The sequence below is a fragment of the Chrysochloris asiatica genome, unplaced genomic scaffold (genome assembly GCF_000296735.1).
Source record: "Chrysochloris asiatica unplaced genomic scaffold, ChrAsi1.0 scaffold00006, whole genome shotgun sequence".
Taxonomy (NCBI): domain Eukaryota; kingdom Metazoa; phylum Chordata; class Mammalia; order Afrosoricida; family Chrysochloridae; genus Chrysochloris; species Chrysochloris asiatica.
In genome coordinates this window covers 40,536,592-40,558,839 of record NW_006408524.1, presented here as the reverse complement: position 1 = coordinate 40,558,839, position 22,248 = coordinate 40,536,592, and the positions used below count along the sequence as shown (strand labels likewise).

At 36.0% G+C, this 22,248-nt stretch overlaps 1 protein-coding gene across 1 annotated transcript in view; it reads right to left on the bottom strand.

Annotated features, from left to right (window-relative positions):
• Positions 1 to 18,225, bottom strand: part of DGKB (diacylglycerol kinase, beta 90kDa) — a 273,672-nt gene extending 255,447 nt beyond the window's left edge. The window contains exon 1 of the mRNA XM_006832292.1: positions 18,099 to 18,225. Coding sequence (XP_006832355.1) covers positions 18,099 to 18,168 — 70 coding nt within the window. The 5' untranslated portion in view covers positions 18,169 to 18,225. The remainder of the gene's footprint in view (positions 1 to 18,098) is intronic.
• Between the last annotated feature and the right edge of the window lie 4,023 nt (positions 18,226 to 22,248).

Genomic DNA, 22,248 nt, shown 5'->3' with positions numbered 1-22,248 from the left:
GTATACCCTCTGGTTGGTTGTAACCATGGCAATGAAACGATATACAATAGGATGAATGTAAAACTAATGTTCTCCCATGTAAACTATTACATAATTCACAATAATAAAACATTAAATAAATAAATACAAGAATTATTTTAAAAAGTAGCAGTAAAGTTATTCATTTCTACCAAAAAACCCACAACAGATATTAAACATACTATAGTAATGGCTCCCATTGATTGCTTGTGCCTGAAATGTATATCACTGAGATTTAGGTATGAGAAAAAAATAATATATACTTCTAAAGATGCCTGGGAAAGTACCTACAGGATCTAAAGATGCACAATGCTTTAAGAGGTAAAGGAGGAAAATTGGGACACTAACTGCATAAGTGTATTGCTCACATAGTCACAGAGAAGCAAGTCTTAAAAGAAAGATAAATTAAGAAAGAATCCAAAACATTCTAATGATAAAATTGATAACTATTTTGTATTGTTCTTTATTGTTGTTAAGTGCCATAGAGTCAGTTCTAACTCATGTTGTTGTTAAGTGCCGTTGAGTCGGTTGCGACCCATAGCGACCCTGTATGGAGTTTCTGAGGAGCAGCTGATGAGCTTGAACTGCCAACCTTGCAGTTCAAACGACTTTGAAGTCTGGCACATTAACCCACAGCACCACACCAGGACTCCTCAGACTCATAGCGACTAGTTATTGGGATTAAGCATAGTGCTTTGCATATTGGAAAGCATTGCAACACACTTTTGTCCCAATGATGCTTACAATCATTTTAAGAAGTAGGCTATACAATTTTCTTAATTTACACAGTTGAGGAAATTAAAGATTAAAAAGGCTACAACTTGCTACAAGCCAAAACAAATATATCCTGCCAAGACGGATTTAAGAAGATTGCAAAAATAAATAAGTACAATCAAGATTTTTGTCAAAGGAGCCAAAATTTTCTTCACAAATCTTTCATTTTATAAGATATATCTTTCTGCTATGTTCTAGATGTATTAATATTCTTTCTCTCCTATGTGGAAGAACATGCCACTCTATTTACCTTACTAATTTGGGCTATGATTCTTCCTATATCTTTTCATAATTTTTGTTGTTCTTATATACCATTAAGTTGATTTCTAAACAGTGACCCGACATTCAAAAGAATGAAACACTATGCAATCCGCACACTCTGCTAGATTCAAGTCCACTGTTGCAACTACTGTGTTAACCCACTATTTTGCTATCCCTTTACTAAGCATCGTGTCATTATCAAGGTACTGTTACATCTTGATAACGTATCCAAAGTACTTGAGATGATGTCTCACCATCCTCACTTCCACAGATCATTTTGGCTCTACTTCTTCCAAGATAGAATTGTTCATTGTTCTGGCTAAACCCACTGTCATATAGTAAATTCTGACTCATAGTAACCCTATATAACAGAGTAGAACTCCTCCTTAAGGTTTCTGAGAATGTCAATTTTTACAGATGGTGCAGTTGTTGGATTATTTGCTCAGTATAAAGATTGAATAAATATAGTGAAAAGATATAACCCTGACACACACCTTTCTGGATTTTGAACCAGACAGTATTCCCCTGTTCTGTTTAGACTACAGCCTCTTGGTGTATGTACAACTTATATATGAACTCAAATGTTCTAGAATCCTTATTCTTTACAATGTTTTCCATCATTTGTTATGATCCACTAAGTCAAATGCCTTTGCATAGTCAATAAAACACAGGTAAACATCACTCTGGTATTCTCTACTTTCAGCCAAGATCCTTCAGATATCAACAATGCAAACTATTGTTGCACATGTTCTCTTATTCCAGTGTGAATTTCCAACAGTTCCCCCTATGATGCACTACTGCAAACTTTAAATTATCTTCAGTGAAATTATACTTGCTTGTGATACTAATGATATTGTTTGATAATTTCTCCATTCTGTTGGATCACCTTTCTTTAGAATGGGCATGAATATGGATCTCTTCCAGGTGGTTAAGCAGGTAGCTATCTTTCAAATTTCTTGTTGTAAATGTGTGCGTACTTTCAGAGTTGTACCCCTTTATTAAAATTTCTTAATTGATAATCTGTCCTTCTTGAAGCCTTCTTTCAATTGGTTGTGATCATATACTTTCTCATGAAATGGTTGAATGTCAACCAATTCTTTTTGGTATAACAATTCTGCGTATTCATTCCAACGTCTTTTGACACTTCCTGAATCATTTAATATTTAGTCAGTATTTTTGTTAGGTGCCATAGAGTCCATTGTAACTCATAGCAATCCCATGTACAACAGAACAAAACACTGCCCAAACCTGTGCCATCCTCACAACTGTTATATTTGAACCCATTGCTTACGCCACTGTGTCAATCCACCACATTGAGGTCCACAGAATCATTTAATATTGAAACTTGGTACTTTTTTTTCCCTTCAATGTTAAAAGTGTTTTTAACTGCATGTTTTCTAAGCTCCAAGTCTTTGCATAGCACATCACAATTCTCTACTTCATTGTTTCAAGTAACCCTTTGAAATCTCCCATTCAGCTCATTTACATCATAATTTCCTTCTTTTGCTTTAGGTATACTACCTTCTGGAATTCTAATGTAGCACTGTGGGATAAAGCACTGGAAAACAAGGTTGGTCTGAATCACAAGGTCAGTGGTTCAAATTCACTAGCCACAACTTAGAAACCCTATACAGGTTTTCTATGACTCAGAACTGACTGGATGGCACTTAACACCAACAATCCTATCTTCCATAGCAAGTTTCAGAGTCTATTCTGACACCCATTGTTCTGTCTTCTCTCTCTTCTGTCTTTTTAATTAACATTTGATTTCTTCATATATGATATTCTTGACGTTATCCCACAAATTATCTATCTAGTCTTTGGTCTTTAGTGTTTAATGTCAAATCTACTCTTCAGATGGTCTTTATTAAGATGAGCCATACTCAATACTGTACTTTGACTGTCTTGGACTTGTTTTAATTTTCTTCAGCTTTACTTTGAACCTGCAAAGGAGCAGTTTACAGTTTGATCCACACTGGGCTCTTAGCCTAATACTGACCGATATTGTGTTTCTCTACAGTTTCTTTCAATAGATATAATTGATTTGAATCCTATGTATACCATCTCATGAAATCCATTTGTATAGTAATCATTTATGGTGTTGAAAAAATGTATTTGTAAGCAATAGGTCATTCCTGTTGTAAAATTCTATCACACAATCTTCAACATTTTTTCTGTCACCAAGGTCATACTTTCCAACAACCAACACTTCTTGGTTTCCTACTTTCACATTTCAATCAGCAGTGACTTTAAAACTTCAGTCATCTTAATTACTTCTTTTTTCAATTGCATACTTTAGAAGTTGGTAAAAATCTTTCATCTTTGACATCAGTAGTAGGTGTATTCATTTGAATCACAGTCTTATTAACTGATCATCCATGTAGGCATATAGATATTATCCATCATTGACAGCACTGTACATCAGGATGAACTATTATTTTTTTATATATATAATGAATGCAATGATGTTCCTCTCCAATTCATCATTCCTGACATGGGAGAGCACATGATTGTCCATTTCAATTGACTAATACCTAAGGTAGCATTTTTGACAACTTCCAAATCATTTTTGACAGTTTCTAATTCCCATGATTTATGCATAGTGCATTCCACATTCAGAATGTGAATGTGAGTTTACAGACTTTTCTTCCTATTTTGAATCATGCCACATCAGCAAATAAAGGTCCTGAAAGCTTTACTATATCCACATCATGAAGTTTAACTCTACCTTGAGCAGGCAGTTATTCCCTAGTTGTATTTTGATTGTTGGCTTCAGGGGATCATCTTTCTGGCATGATATCAGACAATGTTCCACTGCTAAAAAAAAAAAAGTTTTTATGGGCCAGTCCTTTTAGCATGAGATCACCAGGTTATTATTTCTGTCTATCTTGAACTGGAAGCTCTGTTGACTTCTGTCTACCATGGGAAATCCTGCTGGTATTTTAAATGTTGTTGACAATAGCTTGCATTATCATAGCAACATGCAAGCCATCATGAACAACAAGCTGACAGGTGAATGCTGCCTGATAATATATTCTCACTGCCTGTTTTTTTTTTTTTTTTTTTTTCTCGCGTTCAAACCCTGTACCCACTATTCTACACGAACAAAAATCCTTGTTAAAAATCACTGGAAGAAATTTTTTATTATCTCAAGTGATATCTTACCTCTGGCAACATTTTTCATCTTCACATATTAAAATACCATTCATCACTTGTTTTCTCCTTCCTTTCTCATTACGTATTCTCAACTGTTTCATGGATATCTCTTCCAACTACCTCTTATTCATAATGTCATTTAGGATTCCATCTCTATCCTTCTCTCCTTACTCGGTCTGCTGCCACTGGGCCATCTCATTTAAACCCATGATCTAATTAGGGTCCACATGCAAAAGTAAACCCATTCTATGTCTCCAGCTGATTTCTTTTCTGAGTTCTAGACCTGTAGACCTAAGTACCTGAGTTCTATCTTACTCAAGTCACTTGTTGTTTTCTGTAAACCTGATCTTTGTATTCTGTTCCTGAATTTGATTTCTTAGTTTACTTTGTCAAGCATGAAACACCCTGTCTTCCTTAATTAGTCTTCATAGACAATTGGTGATTACATTTGGTGTAAATACTTTTTTGAATATAAACTTACCTCTCTGTCAACAATGCCTTCATCTTAGTGTAATTCCATACAATCAATGAGCTAAAAGTAAGCCTCTGTCATTGAGTAGATTCCAACTCATAGTGACCCTACAGGACAAAGTAAAACTGTCACCTACAGTTTCCAAACAGCCTCATCTTTCTCTCACAGAGCAGCTGGTGAGTTCAAACTGCTAACGTTGAAGCTAGCAGCACAACACTTAAAACACTGAGGAGTAAAATATCCTGCTATGTATTTTTAGTATCCCTTCCATCCAAAATATTGTGTATTTGCTTCTTTCAAAATCCAAATCCTATTATGTCACTCTCTCCCCAATTAATATCCTCAATGTCACGTGACATAACTGTTTGCCAGTCTTATTTCTAATTCTTATACATACCTACATGCATGCTCATGAAAAGGCATGTACAAACTTACACAGAAAGACACATTTCTAATTATTTACTGATATGTCAGATTTTTCCCATTCCATTGGAGCTTCTGTAACTCTATTCTTCTTATTTCATATTTAATTTAAATGAAAATTTATTTCCTACATCCTACTCTTATCCACATAAAGCAGAGTCAAAGGATCTCTTAGAGTCTTGCACAGATACCATTCTGAGAAAGTATTTCAATGCTTAATTATCTTTTACTACCATATCTGTTGCTCTTAACAGTCAGAAAACTCTTTGATTGAAATATCTCTATATATATATTTTTTACATTACCAGGAGTCGAGCACATGGATAGCAGTAAATGTACCCAATATTGTTGTCCAAATAAATGACCAATGAATAATATTCCTTTAACCTGAATACCATTTATATTGTGACACTTCCTACTATAATGTTGGTATTTGGGGAAATTCCAGTGAATGACAATGAACAATTAAGCTATAAATGAATTAAGAATGAAGAATATAATGCAATATAGATTAGCCTTAGTAACAATTTTGGTTATGTCATAATAATAATAATAATGTAAACAGTTATTGTCTATAGATAGACATTATCCTTGGAACCTTGGTGGTGTAGTGGTTAAACTCTCAGCCATTAACTGAAAGGTCAGTGGTTCGAACCCACCAGTGTTTTTGCAGGAGAAAAATGTGACAATCTGCTTCTGTGAAGATAGTTGTTGTTATTGTTAAGTGCCATCAAGTAGGTTTCAACTCATTATGACCCTGTGTAGGGTTCCTGAGGGACAGCTGGTGATCTTGAAGCACCAACCTTGTGGTTCAGAGTAAGTGGTAGGTCCATGTTTTATGCATGTGATGCTGGCAACTTAATAGTCTACACAGAAATTTCAATTCACCCCTAACACTGTACAAGACGAAACACAATTCTCTACTTCTTTGTAATTAGATGTGTCCAAACTAATTTCTTAGAGCAAAGAAATACGAGCATATCATAAAGAGAGGAAAACTTGAAGTGCTATCACCCAATTGACAAGCTCTCATTTTTGCTTTTATGCATTAAATTCCTAGGACTGCAATAACAATATACCACAAACTTAGTGTCTTCAAACAACAGAAATGTATTTTCTCACACTTCTGTAGGCTACAAGTTCAAGTAAACATGTCAGTTTCTCTCAACTTCTGATCGTTCTAGGTGTTTCTTAGTGTTCCTTGGCTTGTAGATGCATCTTTCTATGGCTCTTTGCCCCCTATGTCTGTCTTTCTATTTATCTTCTTTTTCATAAGCATACAACTATGATTGAATTAGGACCTGCCCTGCAGAAGTATGTCCTTAGGTTAATTTGATCTATAACATTATTCAAGACCCATTCCCAAGCAAGGTAATATAAAAGGTGTAATGAATATTTTTGGAAGTAAGGGACATTTCAGTCCATAATTCTCTGCCAATTCTAGACTGTGGCAATGTGGAATAAGCACTGTACTGCTAATCGCAAGATTGACAGTTGAAAAACCAACTACTCTGTGGAAGAAAGATGAGGCTTTCTGCTCTTATAAAGATGTATAGCCTCAGAAACCCAATATAGAGCCCTATGTGTAGGAATCTACTTGATGGCAGCGAGTTTTGTTATATTTGTATTTAGAGTTCATAATTATGTCTGTCTGATTGGGAACTTGAGTGAGAGCAAGTCAACTTCTTGCTGACTCAGATTGGAATGCAAGATGAACAAGAACTAAACATCTGTTTTTGTAAGCAACAAAGGTTTCACGAATTTCCTTTCAGTAATAGCATACTCTAGCTTATATCGATCAGTATGACACAGAAATCATAACTTTAATATTAAAGTTGGTTTTCCCAGAAATGTAAACACAATTCTATTTTTGGTAAGTAAGAAAAGTTAAAAATTATGCATGTTTGAGCATCATTGAAAATTGTGTTTATGGTATTGTGCAGTGAAAATGCCTACTACTCATATGCTAGTTAGTCAAACTATGGGGCTTGCATGCTCCTGTAATGCTGGTAAGTGAGCCACCAGTATTTTAAATATCAACAGAGTCACCCATGGTGGACAGGTTTCAGCTGAGCTTCCAGATTAAAACAGACTAGGAAGAAGGAGAGGACTACTCTGAATGTTTAGCCACTGAAGGCCTTATGAATATTGTCAGATACAGTGTCCGAAGATGAAAACATTATTAACACTAGAATACTGTCAAACATAGTGCTGAAAGATGAGCCCCTCACACTGGAAGACACTCAAAATATGACTGGGGAAGAGATGCTGTCTGAAAGTACAGTCGACAATGATACTGTGAATGGAGTAAAGCAATCGAGACCATTTGCTAAAGAGGTACAACTCGAAAAGAAGAGAAACAGCTGCAAATATTCATTCATAACCAAAACATGCAATGTAGGACAAATGAATCTAGGAAAATTGGAAGTTGTCAAAAATTAAATGGAACACATAATCTATCTAAGGAATTAGTGAATTGACATGGACTGGTATGGGTCATTTTGAATCAGATAATCATATGGTTTACTATGCCAGGAAGGACAAATAGAAAAGGAAGGTTGTCCCATTCTTTGTCAAAAAGAACATTTCAAGACCTATCTTGAAGTACAAGGAGCTCTGGTAGTGTAGTGGTTATGAATCGGGCTGTGAACCTTAAGGTCAGCGGTTCGAAACTACCAGCCGCTCCGCGGGAGAAAGATGAGACTTTCTACTCCTGTAAAGATTTACACCCTCGGAAACCCTATACAGGGTCGCTATGGGTCGGAACCGACTCGATGGCACATAACAACAACAACAACATCTTGAAGTACAACACTATCTGTGATAGAATAAGATCCATATCTACAAGGAAGACAAGTTAATATCACTATTATTCAAGTTCATGAACCAATCACTAAAGCCAACAAATATTACCAACTTCTACAGTCTGAAATAGATCAAACATGCAATCAAGGTATATTGATAATTACAGGTGATTGGAATGTGAAGATTAGAAACAAAGAGGAAGGATCAGTAGTTAGTAAACATAGCCCTGGTGATAGAAATGGTGCTGGAGATTGCATGACAGTTTTGAAAGACCAATGACTCATTCATTTCAAATACCTTTTTTAAAAAGCATAAAAGGCAACTATACACATGAACCTCACTATATGGAATACACAGGGATTAAATTGACTATATGTTTGTGTGGAATCCTGGTGTGGTGCTATAGGATAGGCACTGGACTGAAAGTTGGTTTGAACCACAAACTTTCCAATTCAAACTCACCAGAGGCAATTCAAACTCAAAATCAACTCAATGGCACTTAACAACAACAACAACAATGGGAAGACACAAGAGTACAGTGGCTCCATATGATAAGAAATGGAGCCCAGACCACAAGATCCACAGTTCAAGACTGCCAGCCACTCCATGCCAAGGGTGGGAGGTGTGAACAGGACAGGAAATATGGTTTTCTGCTCCTTAAAGATTTGAAGTCTCAGAAACCCTCTAATTAGGACTAGAGGAAGACACATTAACAACTTGCAATATGAAGATAATACAACCTTGCTTTCTGGAAGCAAAGAAGACTAAAAAACACTTACTAATGAAAATCACAAATTATAGGTGTAATCTGGATTACACCTCAATGTTAAGAAAACAGAGATCCTCACAACCGGACCATGATAAATGGTAAAAAAGATTGAAGTTGCCAAAGACTTCATTTTGCTTGAATCCACAATCAACACACATGGAAGCAGCAGCCAAGACACCAAAGGATGCATTACATTAGGCAAATCTGCTGCACAAAGTTGCTTTAAAGTGTTCATGTGCAAATATACCAGTTTGAGGACAAAATTGTGCATGACCCAAGCCATGATTTTCAGCAGCCTATGGAGTCCTGGTGTCATGCTGTGGGCTAATGTGTCAGACTGCAAAGTCATTTGAACTGCAAAGTCAGTGGTTCAAGCTCACCAGCTGCTCCTTGGAAACCCTATATAGGGTCGCTATGGGTTGGAATCGACTCAACAGCACTTAACAACAACAACAACATATACCTGTGAAAGTTGGACAATGAGTAAGGAAGATGATAGAATTGGTGCCTTTGAGTTATGTACTGGAGAAGAATATTGAAAATACCATGGACTGATGGAAAACAAACAAATCTGATTGAAAGAAGTAGAACCAAAATGCTCTTTAGAAGCCAGGGTGGTGAGACTCTGTCTCTCGTACTTTGGAAATGATATTATGAATGACCAGTCCCTGGAGAAGTACATCATACTTGATAAAGTGTTATTGTTGTTGTTGTCAGGTGCCATCGAGTCAGAACCGACTCATAGCGACCCCATGCACAGCAAAAATAAACAATGTCCGATCCTGGGCCAACCTCCCTACCGCCGCCACACTTGATGCCATCAATGATGCAACCTGGCTGATCCATCTCGTTGGGGGTCTTCCTCTTTTTCTCTGACCCTCCACCTTACCCGGCATGACATCCTTCTCCAGCGAGAAGGATAAAGTGTAGGGTCTGCAAAAATTGGCACAGAGGCAACAACAATGGGCTCAAGTGTAACAGTAATTGTGAGGAAGACACAGTATTGGGCAGTGTTTTATTCTGTTGTGCATAAGGTTACTATGAGTCAGAACTGACTCAATGGCACCTAACCAAAACAAATGGAAATTTAGACATCCATAGTTTTTACTTTTTTTTTTTTTTTTTTTTTACCACTGTAAGATTTAAGGCATATGGACCCAGAAAAGCCAACACCAGGAAATTTGGTCTGAGTCATGACAACAATTAGGAACCAGAGCCAGAAAGAGATGAGGAGAAAAAAAAATAAAAAAGATTAGGCAAACAACATATATTTCACAACCTGGGTCACAACCAGAAACTGATGAGTTAATCAGTGCAAATCAGAGAATCAGGGTCAGAAATGGAAGACATGCATTATCTAAAATACAGTTTCCAATTCAAATTGCAGACCAAGTGTCAGGGCAAAACCTAGGTTTATCAAATAAGTAAATATATTTTAAGTAAGTCATACAATTTGGTAATCCTAAATAAATTTTTTCAAGTTTATATTTGACACATAACTACCTCAGCCCCCACTGTCTTGATGATCCTTATCTTAAAAATAACATATTACATCCTATATATTTTCTATTCAGTTTTACTTTTAATCAAGTATGCAATCCTACAATATTGTTCGGGAAACTAAAGTGTTTTTCTTAGTGCTAGAACTCAAATCTCGTTTTATCTGACACACAATTTTGTGCTCTGAACCACAATGCTAAATAGTTTAATGATATTTTTCCTATTCTGTTGTACAAAGAACTTTCCATAATTGTCTTGGTCTCCCAAAATAGGGTCAATCTAGCATAGGACTGTGGGCCAGAAATAAAAGCTAATCCCAGCATGGCAAAGTAGAAAAGAGGACTAGGGTGTAATATAAATTTAACATCAAATTGAATACACACATGGGAGAGGGTGATTCTTCTCTCTCTTCATTCTCTTTATTCCATCTTGTATGGATCCAGCACAAAACATACCTCAAAGGCACAATTAGAGATTCATGCTAGTGGGTGCAGTTTCTAAGGGGAGGAATAAATATCCTTGAAATAGAAAAGAGCTTAGACATATTTTTACTAAAATTGCTTCAATGAAGGAGGTTCCAGGGACAAGGAGTGTGGGTAGAACACTTCCATCTATCTCTATTTTAGGCAGAACATCTCTGAAGTTCACACATGGTCCAGTCTAATAAATCCGAGTTAGAGACCAGAAAGGTATTTTGGGGCCAAAGCCTAAGTTAGCAGCACAGCTTCTTTGCCTTCTTGTGTATGCAAAAATCCTTTGGAAGAGAACTGTGACTGAGAGAGATTTGAGGAAACATGGTTAATAATCTGTTTCTCAACATATTGGTCTTCACAACAAACACATACTAAATATTATTATTTTGAACTTTTTTAGTACTTGCTGAGTCTTGCCAATGTGCCAAGGGCTTTGCCAGAAATAAAAGTTATATGTTCTGACCTTTATTGTGAAAATTAAATGAGTTAATAATTGTACATTTTTCAGCACAAGACACTAAAAATCTATATTTTATGATGAAGATGATTTCATTAATTTATACAACAATACTTTGAAGTGGTGCTCTATTTTTTATCAGGTAAGAATGCTGAGGCAAGCACAGATAGTTTATAGAATATTCCTAAGTTATACCACTAAGAAGTAGAAAATGGAGCTAGCATTAAATATTTTCAAATATTTGTTTCCCTGCAAAGCATGTGCTCTTTCCAGTATGCCATGCTGCATGCTTCTTTCCAATGGAAGAAACTGTACATGAAGTCCAAATATTAGGCACACTGGTCCTTATTGAAAAGAACAAGCTCAATGTAATGTTGCAATCCTTGAAACTGCCAGTATCTATAAACAGTATAAAATTTATGAAAGTTTGGAAGTGTTCCCACCATAATAACACAGTATTTTTCATAAATAATTCACATACTGAATAACAAACTTTATTAACAGCAAATAAAAAGCAAATCCTAAGTGGCAATATGTGGGTCAAGAAAAAATGCTTTAGAAATATAGATATTTTTTTGTACAAAATATTATTATTTTTTAAAGTTTTAGAGTTTCTTAACCCTTTGCTGTACTCTGGAACCACAGAAGGAATCTCTGAGAGACTAATAATGCTCTAAGCTCTGTTCTTTACATGGCAGGAATGATCGGTCTCTACCTTATAACAGCAGTTTGGATGACTTCATAGAAAGAATGGCGAAGAAAATTATACTCCTCTCCCACACATCAATGGAAATGTTTTCCATGCAGTGACTCAGTCTGAAACCCTAAACAGGAGCATGGTCGCAGCAGGCTGCAGGCAGCCACAGCTGGCTCCATATTAGCTGCCTTCAGCATTTGCAGGGACAACAAAGAACCAAGGCTTCCAAGAGCAACAGAAGCTTCTACCTTGTCAGAATAATCAAGTTTCACAGCAGAAAAAAAATAAATAAATAAAAAAGAAGGCCCAGCTCTTCATGTTTAGTAATGAAGTACCTTTTACTTGATCATCAACAATATGTTCAAAGAGCCAGCATAACACACTCATTATCTACGAAGGTAGTAATTAGAACTACATATCATTTACTACTTACCAGGTGCTGTTCTTACTACGCTCACTCCTTACTTAACAACATGGTTAGGTTCCAAAATCCATAATGTGAAAACCAACATTATATGAAAATGGAGAATTCTTTCCCCTGCTTTCAGACCACCTATTAGTCCTGGTGTGGCACTATGGGTTTAATGCACTGGACTGCAAAGTCTGTTTGAACCTCAAGGTCGGTGGTTCAAGCTCACCAGCTGCTCCTTGGAAACCCTATACAGGGTTGCTATAGGTAGGAATCGACTCAATGGGAATTAACAACAACATTTGTCTCATACTTTTATTTAGAAAACATAATCATAGAAATAATAACAGCTAGGATTACTGATAAGCCCATCACTGTGATGAATCCAGTTATGAATTATTCCTCTACAGGGAAAGATGCATGGAAGAGACAAAACTAGATCAAGCCAGGCTTAATGACTAGAGGAACCACAGCTTAACCACTTCACCATCCTTCCATGCTGAGTCATAGCTTCCTTCATGGAGCAGCCTCCAGGACTTTGCTACCATCCCTGCAAATCCTTTGTTCATGATCTTAGAACCTGCTCTTCCCTCTGATCCTGGCAAGTCACCAAGGCTCAGTATTCCTTCAAATGCCTGAGAGCCTGATCACACACTTGACCTCACCAAGGCAGAGTCCTCAGACCATATGACTTACTTTGGGATGTCATTAAACTCACATGCATTTCTTCCAAACACTCTCTCTGATGACTCTTTCCTCTATCACCATCCCACAGCAGTTTTGAGCTACTGGGACTCAACACCACATAAGCACTGGCTCAGTGCTGCCTGTGAATTCCCAGGAGCCATGGCTACAGAGAAGGTCCCTAGCAGCAGCTGAAGGAGGTGCTCCCACCAGCAGAAGGGCACGGAAGGCATGAGGTAGTGCGGCCTAGCTTCCGGAGATTTTCAGAGACTATTCTTGCAGGAGGGGACACTCTGCAGATATTTCTGCCATGTCTGCTGCCTCATTAATATGCAAAATAGTTGGATAGTACATTTTCCACAATTGTTGTAAATGTGAAATGTCAGATAACTAGTCGATAAGCGAGGCATAGGTGTACTTCACATCAATTAACTCATTTCATTTAATACTTAAAACACTTGACATATTTGGTACTTTTCCCTCTTTAAAATTGTAATCAATGAGACACAGAGATGTTAAGTAATTCCAAAGTCAGTTATCCAAATAAGGGCAGATGCAGGATTTGAATACAAGCTGTTTGCTATGCCAGCTACCTCACATGATAAGCTGTGCAAAATATCTCTGTTTAGCTCAATTAATAATGAAAAAAGTCTGGAGCTTGTGGAACTATTCAGAGTTGCAGTGTATATTATAACTAAGGAGAGAATCCAACATCAAATAAATAACTTAAGAAGTGATGATCCAACAGAGAATGATTTGGAGTTTACTGATAGAAGCCCCATGAGCTCATTCATCTTACCAAAGAATTCATAGTCCCACCCCCAAAAAACATCCAAATTCATTTAGGTGATATATGTTGCATACAATGTTAAGATGTAAATTCAACTCTAAATCAACAAGTTGCTTCTTTGTTTGTTAAAATTTTTGCTTATTTAATGTATATTGTTGGAGTCCTGGTGTGGTGTTGTGGGTTAATGTGGTGGACCACAAAGTCTCTTTGACCCACAAGGTCAGTGGTTCAATCTCACCAGCTGCTTCTCAGACCTTATTCAGGGTCTCTATGGATTGGAACTGACTCAACAGTGCTTACCAATAACAACAATGTATATTGTTATTGCCATTATGTGCGTTAGAGTAATTTCTGACTCATAACGACCCTGTGAAGAGTTTCCAAGTAGCAGCTGCTGGGTTTGAAGAGCTGATCTTGTAGTTGGTAGTCCATTACTTATCTTACAGTGCCATACCAGGTATCTAAACAATTTCTTATTGAAAAACGCAATATAAGTAAAGTCAAGAAAGTGAATCCACTAGGGCACTTTTACAATAGAGTCGTAAGGAGGAACACTACTTTTGGATTATTGTAATACAGCATCACACATGAACCCTAGAAGGCCACTGATAAACTTGGTCAAACGAAGTGAAGAGCATGAGAAATGTACTAATATTATAACTTTCTCAATAATAAGTTTGTTAGCAGTTATATTTTGACAAGGACAATTTCTTACACAAGGATGTATTCGAGTCACTATTTGCTTTGCTTTCTGATCACACAGGAACTTCTCAAAGGAGTAAGTCTAGCACGTTTTTTGAGATCTTGATTATTTGAAAACAGGAAAAAGTCTCATGATCATGGAATAGACACTATTTTCTTTTTCGACTCATAGTTAACCTGTTAATTTGTCTTTTGGTGAAGTTTTACACTCACCATGTCATTTTGTACTACTGATAGTTTATCTTTCTCGTGTTGTGATTAAGTGCTGTCCAGACAATTCTGACTCACAGTGACCTTGTATAGGGTTCCTGAGGGACGGCTAGTGGGCTGAACCACCAACCTTGAGGACTAATGCTTTTCCTACAGCACCAGACTGGTACTCCTGTCTTCTCATAAAACTCCTTTACTATTTCACATTCACTTTGACACTTACTACTATCAATTTATTGAACTCTTATAAATCAACATGGTATAATTTTTCCATTTTTGGTCATTTCATTACCACCAGTCCTGGATATTCCCATAAATTGATTCATATGATATAAATAAGTGTAGACTGGTATGGCGCTATGGGTTATTGTGCTGGACTGCAAAGTTGGTTTGAACAGCAGGGTTGGCGGTTCAAGATCACCAGTGGCTCCTCAGAAATCCTACAGAGGGTCGCTATGGGTTGGCACCAACTCGACAGCAATTAACAACAAAAACAACAACATATATCTTAGCTAATAAAATGAAAGTAGCTACCTGAAATATGTTTAATACTTTAGTAGAAATATCTGTCTGCTTACAAATACAAAGAAAAATTTAAAATCTGAGCAACAATCATTATAAATGATTTTGTAGCTATTATGGAAATAATTTATATTTGGAATAAGCAATGGTTTGCTAACATAAGGTCACAGTTCAAACCCACCAGCAACTCCTTAGATACCCTATATTGGATGACTATGAGTTGGAACGGACTTGATGGCATTTAACAGTGACATTGTACGTTAATGACTACATAAGCAGCTTTTGTTTAATATACCCAGACATTGGAAAAACTATTTTAGTATCAAGCCAAATTCAACATTACCTGAACCAAACTAAATGTCTTCTTTACGTACTTGTCTCTTTTCATTGACTTTTCCAAATGTGCTTTCTCACAATAATCATCAAAATCAAAACCAAATGAAATTCATATTCTTCATCTTCCTTATCAATCTTTATATTTTATTACTTGCTCTAGGGTCAGTTCTATTAGTTCTAATACTAAAAAATCTGAGTCTCCACTTCTCTGGTAATTTTTCATCACTAAAATTATATAGTCCATTACAATAGCTTGCTAACTGTACTGCCTCTAATACATTTTCATTACAATATACCACTTTTGATTACCAAATTTAACTTTATGAATCATTGCTCATGTCCCTCCACTATCAATAACCCTACAATAATTCCTCACTATCTATCTCCACAATATTTAAGTTCAGCATTCCATAGTTTTATTTCATCTCATTTTTTTGGTTTGTTTTTATTAATAGCATCAACTCCATTTATCATTTGTGATCTGACTAATGTAACTGATCTATCTTCTTCAAAGAGATGCTGAATTTTCCTTTTTTTTTCATATTTTCTCTTACCTATTTATCTAATCCTGCTTTTCGAGAATCATTTCTAAATCCCCATTTGTCATAAAAACTTCGTCTTCTTTCTCCATCTCCGACTGAATTCTAAACCCTAAAGAATGCTAAACTTACAATATTCTGCTTGTTATTGTTGTTGTTGTTGTTGTTGTTGTTAGGTGCCGTCAAGTTGGTTCCGACCCATGGTGATCCTGTATAGGGTTTCCTAGGAGCACCTGGTGAGCTTGAATCACTAACTTTGTGGTTCAAACCAACTTTGCAGTCCAGCATAATAACTCACAGTGACACACCAAGACTCCCAACATTCTGCTTAGATAGAGTCATTTATCTATTAATTTATCATATCCATTAAACTGTAAATCCCGTAAAGAAAACATTCATATGCAGTTATATTTATATTTCCTGCAGCACCAAGCTGAATATCCTCCTAAAGAAGATATTACTTCTTTAGTAATCAGAAATATTACTTACTGGTGAGATATTCCAGAGTAGCAAAAATCATAGAGAAATTATAAAAGATAAGTTGAATATTTCTTAGGAAACAATTTAGAAATGGCTGAATAAAAAAAATGCAGATAAGAAACAAGGAGGGTGCCATTCTAGGCAAAAGTTTTCTTACAGAATAGTTATCCATTATGTTTTTGGTGAACCACTTTATAGCATGAGGACTACATTTAATGTCAACAAATTTTTAACCTCACATGATACTAGTTGCATTTTTATTAATGTTGACTAAGAAAATGCACATGGACATATTGATTTTCAAATATCTGCTAGTATCCTTTACTCCTTGAAATATCTATACTCTTGAGCACCTGGGAAACTGTCCCTTCCAAGTGACATCCATCAGTATTTATTAAAATTCTAATGTACCCATTGAATGGGAGTGCTATTATTCACTGTTACTGTTTCACCTGCTTCTTACTATTCTAAACCTCCTTTCTGTGTTTAAGAATTTTTTCTTCCTCTCTTTTATCATGATGGTCAAGTCATTCCTGATGGCCAACCCTATAGGCAATGCTTCCTCTCTACATATGGATTGAAGTTATTAAAATTCTGCTTCTTTCACTATTGTTATTCATTCTTTCTCTGTTTTCCATTTCTTGCATTTTATTTTCCCAGTCATCATGTCATATCCTCCAATCTCAAGTTCTTATTAAATTTTCTATGTGTTACTATATTTTGAGTCATCCTTATCCAAGCTTTTCAGTGTCTCCTATTATTACTTCCTTCCCTTTTCAATTCCTTAACACAGTTGCTATTAACATTTATCACTGAACCTCTACTATGAAGTAAAATTATTGCACAAAATCTTGGGGGGAAAAAACAAATAACTTGTAAACCAATTGAGAATGTCTAAAAAAAAGATAGTATTTACAATGTTGTTGTTGTATACTGTTAAATCACTTCCAATTCATAGTGACCCTATGAAGGGTTTCTGAGAAGTGGCTGGTGAGTTTGAACTGATGACCTTGCAGTCCAATGCTTATCCAGCAGTATTATACTACCTGTTTTTTAAATTTTATATACACATTAAACTAGTTGGGTCAAGGCCCTGCCAACTTCTCTTCATTTGACTGATGACATCTAATTCTATTTCTACACTATATCTATGATTTCCTAATCCCAGGTTCATTTGAAATGTTAGGTTTCCTAAGAAAACCAACGTTACTTTGTCTTTTCTTTATGATCTACAAATCAGATCATATTTACTAAAGATTAACTGCTTTTTTTTTAAATTTCTTCATTACTATTTTCCTGCTCCTGTTGACCCTTTTTTATGTGACAGTATTATAGGTCTACATTAACCCTCTCAATCTCTCACATTGTTTTACACCTATTACAGCTGAGCTGTTACCAGTTTAGCTTTGAATCTAGCATCCTAATTTATTTACCTTCATTAATTGGTATTTAAGTTTACCTCTTTTTGTAAAGGTAGTCTCAGCTCAACCTCATTAATCTGCATAAAACACTCATTTCCATCTACCCTCATAATGAGCATATCCTGTGATTTCTTATAAATAATTGATGCCTTCTGTAGCATAAAGGCAAAATAAATGATATTATCAGTATATATACTTACATTCAGCATATTTCTGAAGTTGTGAAAATTCTGAGGGGCTAAGATGGGCCCATTTTTCCTGATTAGTCATTGTGGAGGTGAGGAGCTCTCTTACATACCAGATGAAGAATTCTTTGTTCCAGTGTTTCGTAGAATTCTATGCTTCAAAGATTCCACATGGCATATTTCATGATAAAATGTCTCTAGTTTTCAAAATACATAATCTCTCAACATGAAATGGATATGGATGTGAGTTTGTCGTTTCAAAAACGTATATTACAACACTGCAAAAAAAAAAAAATACAACACAAAGATAAAAAGATTAGCATTATTGCAGGAAGAAAAAAACGACTTTATATAAGTTTTTGTTTTGTTTTGTTTTTCTTTAGTTGCTTCCAACTTAAAGCGATCTGTATAGGATTTTCAAGGAGTGCCTGATAGATTTGAACAACCAACCTTACAGTTAACAGTTCAGTGCTTATCTTGCAATGCTACACCAGAATGCCTATACAATAATTGTTGTTGTTACTGTTAAGTGCCATTGAATCAATTCTGACTCATAGTGACCCTGTTTAGGGTTTCCAAGGAGTGGCTGGTGAGCTAGAACCACTGACCTTATGGTTTTTGCAGTCCAGTGCATTAACCCAAAGTGCCACACCAGCACTCCATAAAATAGTAAGACTTTTAAATTAGTAAATAAGGCATTTCAATATTATTTTATTTTTGGTACTACTCTAATAGTTCACTTATTCTATAATGGTGTTTATGTATATATATATATATATATAATTTCTGAATAACAAATCATAGATCTATAATTTATAGAACATAATTTGAAGAAAATTTTATAAAGCCTAGGCTCATACAACTTATGTTTTGTTCTGTTGTATAAATTCCAAATCTGTAGCTTAGCTGAAAGTAGCATTCTTATCAATATGATCCCATTATTTCTTTAATATGGCTCCCTACATATACAATTTGCTACTTTACTAGAATTCCAACAATTACTTGAATTAATCCTCAGTGATAATACATACATATATATATATGGAGCTCTGGTAGCGTAGTGGTTACGAATCGGGCTGCGAACCACAAGATCAGCAGTTCGAAACTACCAGCTGCTCCGCGGGAGAAAGATGAGGCGATCTGCTTCCATAAAGATTTACAGCTTCAGAAACCCTGTTCTGGGTCGCTATGAGTCGGAAATGACTTGACGGCACTTAACAACTACAACATAATTATGTACATGTTTGTAAAATTGTGTATAAAATCTAGTCCCACATTCTAAAAGTTCTATAACTCCCTACATAAATAATATACTACTTTACTAAAATTCCAATAATTACTTGACTTGCTCCTAAGTGATAGCACACATAGTCACAATTATGAAAATTAACTTCAGGTGTTGAATGATTTTTTGTTTCTTATATTAATTGAATATGTAGAGTATATCTAATCCTACAGTTGAAATATGGCCAATATAATTTAACAATTTAAAGAAATTCCAATTGTCTGACAGATGGGTGAGATATTTGCATAATTATATCTGGATGATACTTGTTGTGAAACATTCTTAAAAACAAATCACCATGTTGTCATGAACTTATATTTGCTGGCTAGACCTACAAAGACAAACAAAGTAAAAATCCAACCGATTTCAATATTTTTTAAAAACTTTTTACTGTGAATTGAGTGAATGTTTATGAACAAGGTCATCAGTTTTACAGTCAACAACTAATACGCTTGGTTTGACCTCAATGATTACAATCCCCTGCACATCACAATAGGTATCATCCTGCTTCCTCCCTGTGGTCCCTATTTCCATTACACACACCTTTCCATCCCTTCTCCACTTTGTCCTTAGCTACTTGTTGCCCTTTTGATTTTGAATGATTGACCATTCCAGGGTGAGCATACATTACTAATATTGTTTTCCCCCCCCCCCCCCCATATTTCTATCTACTACTTGTTTGAAAAATTGGGCCAAGAATGTCAATTCCTTTCCAGCCTGAAGGGTGGACAAGGGCCATAGTCTCTGGTCTTTTTCTGATTAGTAAATTCAGTCTTTTTGTTGTTGTTAATTTTCAGTTTTGTTTAACATTTTCTCCCATTCTATCAAGGACCTTATAATGCAATCCCTCTCAAAGCAGTTATTAGTGGTAGCTGAGCACCATCTAACCCTTCTGGTCTCAGTCATAAAAACTGTTTTTTACATGTTTCATTAGTTTGTTGGACTAATTGATCCCAAGAATCAAATTCTCATCAATCTTCTTTTATCTGCACATGGAGAGAGCAATAGTGGCACCTTATATGAGTGCTCATGAACTTTTCAGTTCCCACAGGTTACTCATCAAATTAGGATACAGATCATTCTCTTTGTGGACCTTGTTGTTAAGGGCCATCGAGTCAGTTCTGACTCATAGTCACCATGTGTAGGGTTTTCAACAAGCAGCTGGTGAGTTTGTCCCACCAACCTTGTGGTTCAAAACTGACCTTGAGGAACAGTGCTTTATACCACAGCACCACACCAGTTGATCATGGTGTCCCCTGAGACTATGGTCCTGAGTCACAAGACCCAGCAACTTATTGTCTTAAGATGTTTAATAATCTCTAAGAAGTTTTCCTCATATTGCCCACTGTATGCTGCAAAGAAACATTCATAATTGTGTTTGCAGGAAAGGCAAATACCCATACGCAAATATCCTTGTTAACACTCATATATCTGTGGGTATACTAGCACTCTGCCTCCCATACCCATTCAAACTAGTTTCAAATTTTTATCAAAGACCCTAATTAGTTGCTTAGCAATCAACTTGACAGGCACTATGGGTGTTTTTTATAAAATAAAATATCAGGAAAAAATGTTTGGAAAGTTTATGAGATTATCCTGGGAAGACATCTTTGTGTAGATGTCATAGTACCTATGTAGAAAAACCAAACTTCCCATGTGGAAAAGGGTCTTTCGCCATAGTACTTCATCTCACTTCAGCATCTATTTACTGTTATCCACTATCAACCCCAGGGCTTCCCTCTCACATCATGTCTTTCTTGCCTAATGAAACTTTTCTTATTAGTCTAATTTGTTCAGAAATCATACACTCAACTTTGAAGGGGTACTTTGCTATTTCACTTGAAAAATGAGGACATTGATGTGTTAGCAGAGACCAAATTGCTTGGTCTCTTTTCCCTCTTATAAGAGACTTTCATTGACATTTGTAGAACTTTTTGGAAGCCTGCAAACTAAAAGAAATGCAAATACATGGTGAATGTATCTTCCACCTAGTTTCTTCCTGCTGATTTTATACTTCACACTGATTGCATTCTAATGTCTTGCTTCTCTCCAGTTATGTGAAAACTTGTTAGAACTATAAAACAAGGTGTCCTGCTTTACTCTTACAAAATGGAAAGATGATTCAGTCACATTTGACTCCCTGAGGGCTTTTAAGGACATGGTGAAAAGAAAACTTTTTTCACCAATGAAATGGCTAAATACAGTGATTAAAACAATGGCTCAAAACTAGCAACTATTTTGAAGATGTTGCAGGAACAGGAAAAGTTTCATTCTATTGCACGTAAAACATAGATTCAGAACTGACTCTTTCATACGTAACAACAGTGATCCATGACAGCCCTAATTGGTTCGATTAGTTTTTACCATATTTTCTACTGTTTTTTTCCCCTCCTGCTATCTTGTAATTCTAGAAGCTAGTAAATTATTTTAAGGTATTATTAAGTTGGCTAGAGTCACTTTCCATTTCCTAAAGCTAAAAAATTCATATCTGGTAACATCCTCAGTTTCTTTATTCATTAAAAAAGTGTTTATAGAACTCCCCTGGGTGCTGTTTTGTTAAGTGCTATCAAATTGGTTCTGAAATAGCAACCCAGTATAGGGTTTCCAAAGAGTGACTGGTGAGTTTGAAAAACCAGTATTGTAGTTGAAATCAACCTTGTGGTCCTACTCTTATCCTGCAGTACCACGCAAGGACAACAGGTGCTATGTTGCTGTTGTTGTTGTTAGGTGCCATCGAGTCAGTACCAATTCATAGGGACCTTATGCACAGCAGAAGGAAACACTGCTCGATCCTGGGCCAACCTCACTACTGTTCACACGCTTGAGTCCATCGATGCTGCCACTTGGCCAATCCATCTTGATGGGGGTCTTCCTCTTTTT